Source organism: Arachis duranensis, chromosome 10 (genome assembly GCF_000817695.3).
Source record: "Arachis duranensis cultivar V14167 chromosome 10, aradu.V14167.gnm2.J7QH, whole genome shotgun sequence".
In the NCBI taxonomy this organism is placed as follows: Eukaryota; Viridiplantae; Streptophyta; class Magnoliopsida; order Fabales; family Fabaceae; genus Arachis; species Arachis duranensis.
In genome coordinates, this window is record NC_029781.3 from 2,910,536 (window position 1) to 2,913,720 (window position 3,185).

Sequence of the window (3,185 nt, forward strand, 5' to 3'; positions counted from 1 at the left end):
ATGGGGGACGATCCGGCACGGTTATATCGCTTGGACGGAGTTGCTCATATAGCCGGAGTCATCAACGACGAGGTTAGTACGGAAATAAGTTCGAGCTAGTGGTATATGTGACTTAGTGGTTTTGCATGCGGGCTAGTTGGTGGTTTAGTTGGTGGTTTATCTAGGTGGTTTATGTTAGTGGTTTATGTTAGTGGTTTATCTAGGTGGTTTATGTTAGTGGTTTATGTTAGTGGTTTATGTTAGTGGTTTATGTTAGTGGTTTATCAAGGTGGTTTATGTTAGTGGTTTCATGTAAGTGGTTTCATGTTAGCTGTTTTATGTTAGTGGTTTGTGGTAGTTGTTTTATGCTAGCCATTTTATGTTAATGGTTTTTCGTTAGCTGTTTTATGTTAGTGTTTCTATTTACGCTGTTTTATGTCAGCGGTTTAGTTGTGCGGTTTAGGAGTTTGTTTTGCATGTGGTTTTGTTCAATGATTTTAATGCGGTTTTATTTAGTACATTGTTTTGTTGATGATTTATCGTGCTGGTTAAACTTGTCGTTGGTTATTAAGCTGGTTCTAACTATGCGGTGCATTTCATGCGCAGCCCCAGCGATGCATCAGGAGCATGCGGCGGCAGCAGGGCATGCGACTTGATGACAGATACGTTCCGTACTTGCAGATGGCCGGTCTTTACCATCTTGCAAGGCTGAATGACAGATGGTTCCGGTTAGACGAGGCCCTTGTCAGTGCATTCGTGGAGCGATGGCGTCCGGAAATGCACACGTTTCACATGCCGTTCGGAGAGTGCACGATCACACTCCAGGACGTGGCATACCAGCTGGGTTTGCCAGTGGACGGGTGTTACGTGAGCGGGTGCCTATCAGAGTTCCATATATACATCCAGGATGGCCATCCAGCCTGGGTCTAGTTCCAGGAGTTGCTCGGAGTGATACCACCTCCTAGCCAGGTTCAGAAGTACGCAGTGAACTGCAGCTGGTTTCAGGAGACTTTTGGTGAGTGCCCTGAGGATGCCGATAAGGAGATTGTGCGCCGATATGCCCGTGCGTACATCATGATGTTGTTGGGCACGCAGTTGTTTGCGGACAAGTCCGAGAACCGCATTCATATCAGATGGCTGCCGTACGTTGCTAGGCTGGAGGAGATGGGTACCTACAGCTGGGGTTCTGCAGCACTGGCATGGTTGTACCGGTGCATGTGCCGAGTGGCGAACAGACATGTCGTCAAGTTAGCGGGCCCACTTCAGCTACTTCAGTCTTGGATCTTTTGGCGATTTCCGCGGTTTAGGCCTGCAGGGTATGAGACGTTCAGCTGGCCATTGGCCTCGAGGTACTCTACTAAGCCTTCTCTATTTCAATTTAACATACATAACTCCGTATTCATTAATAGTGTATCACATACTCTAAACACATATTTCAGTAGATGTAACACATGTGTATGGTGCAGATGGTCAGGTTACAACCCTTCCGGGAGCGAGAAGGGTCCTAGAGTGCAGATGTGGAGGCTCAGGATAGACCGGTTACAGGACAGTGAGGTGAGTATGCTAGTTAATAAGTTTCTTTTTATAATAAAACTTTTCGAGTTGCCCTGACAATGGAGAGTTCTTTGTGCAGTTTATATGGATGCCGTACAGTAGCCCTGATGTACTTCAGGTTGTGCATCCAGAGGTTTTGGAGCCTCGGCATATGGCGTTGTGGCACTCTGTGACTGCGCTGATCTACTTTGCCGTCATAGAGTGGCATCAGATAGATCGGGTTCTTCCGCAGTTCGGAGGGGTGCAGCCCCCTCCACATCTCGCCCTGAACATCGACTTTCTGATGTCGAAGGACGGGAGAGGCGGCGATCGATGGTCATACAACGTCACCGTGAAGCACCTGGCCGACTTTAAGTTGGCCTCAATAGACTTCACCAAATGCTGACTGAATTGTTGTCCGGTTCCCATCTGGGCCTCAGCCTCTCTCCCTTGCGAACAAAGAGTTCCGCAAGCCTACCATATGTTGCCTTCACCAGGGATGCTTGACGATTGGATTTTTGATGGTTTAGAATTTCACATATGAATTCTCGTTGCAAGTATAGTTCCTAAACCAAACAAAAATCCAATCGTCAAAATGGCGCCGTTGCCAGGGAATTTGCAATGGTGTTATGTTATTGGTTATTGTACATATGTGAATATTGTGAATAGGTTTATCTTTTGTTTGTTTCTTAATTTTTGTTAGTTTTATTTTGTTTTTCCATAATGAGTTCTCACTTTGGCTATGAGTTTGGCTCTAATTGTGTTGTAGGAAATGTGAACTTCAATGCTAACATGTACCAAGGATGGAACACTCCAAGATGGGAGGAGCCTCAAGGAATTGATCACTCCCATTGGCATCAACCTCCGGACACTTATAGGTATAATTCTCATCCTAATGCATGTCAACTTAATGGCTATGGTGACTCCTTTTATGATAATCAAACACCACTATATGCCTATGAACCTTATCCTCAACATGAACCTCAACCATATTCACAAGCATCTCCATACCAAACACCTTCCTATAATCCATATCCACCATATGACCAATCGCCCATACCATATTCTTATGACCTTTATGAGCAAGAACCCTTAGAACCACCACAACCCTATCAAGATTACTCCCAAGAACCACCTCAATACTCACCATCTCCATACCTTTACCAAGAAGAACCACCTTTCTACTATGAACCCTCTCTCCAAAATAATGAACCTTGTTACTCACCCCAAGCCCCAATAGACGATTCTCTCACTTTGTTACTTCAAGGACAAGAGGCCATGAAGCGGGATACACTTGAGATTGTGACCAATTTGACCAAGGTGGTGCACACTTTAGCCCACCAATGTTTGAATACTCAAGGTGCTTCCGTAGCCCCATTTGAAAAGTCAAAAGAAGAACAAAGCATGAAGGAGAAATTGGAAAATCCGGTGGAGAAGGAGGAGTCGAATTTTGTGTTGGAACAACTAGAGGAAGCCATGATTGTTGAAGAAAAGGAAGAAGTGGTTGAAGATTTAGGAGATGTTGAAAGTCCAAGGGAATGTAGCATCATGGAGCACTCTTCCAAGAAGCTTGACATTGATGTTGAGGAGGGTGCGCAACCTCCAAGACATATCATCGTTGGAGACTTGGAAGAGGTTTATCAAAAGATGGATTCAATCATGGATGAATTTCT

The 3,185-nt window shown here is 45.0% G+C and overlaps 1 protein-coding gene across 1 annotated transcript; it reads left to right on the forward strand.

Moving 5' to 3' along the window:
- On the forward strand, positions 1–1,918 carry LOC110276481 (protein MAIN-LIKE 1-like). The gene is made up of 5 exons (XM_021133365.2): positions 1–72; positions 586–854; positions 945–1,328; positions 1,446–1,533; positions 1,613–1,918. Exons 1-5 carry the CDS (start codon positions 1–3, stop codon positions 1,916–1,918), a joined length of 1,119 nt encoding a protein of 372 aa, XP_020989024.2.
- The last annotated feature ends 1,267 nt before the right edge of the window (positions 1,919–3,185 follow it).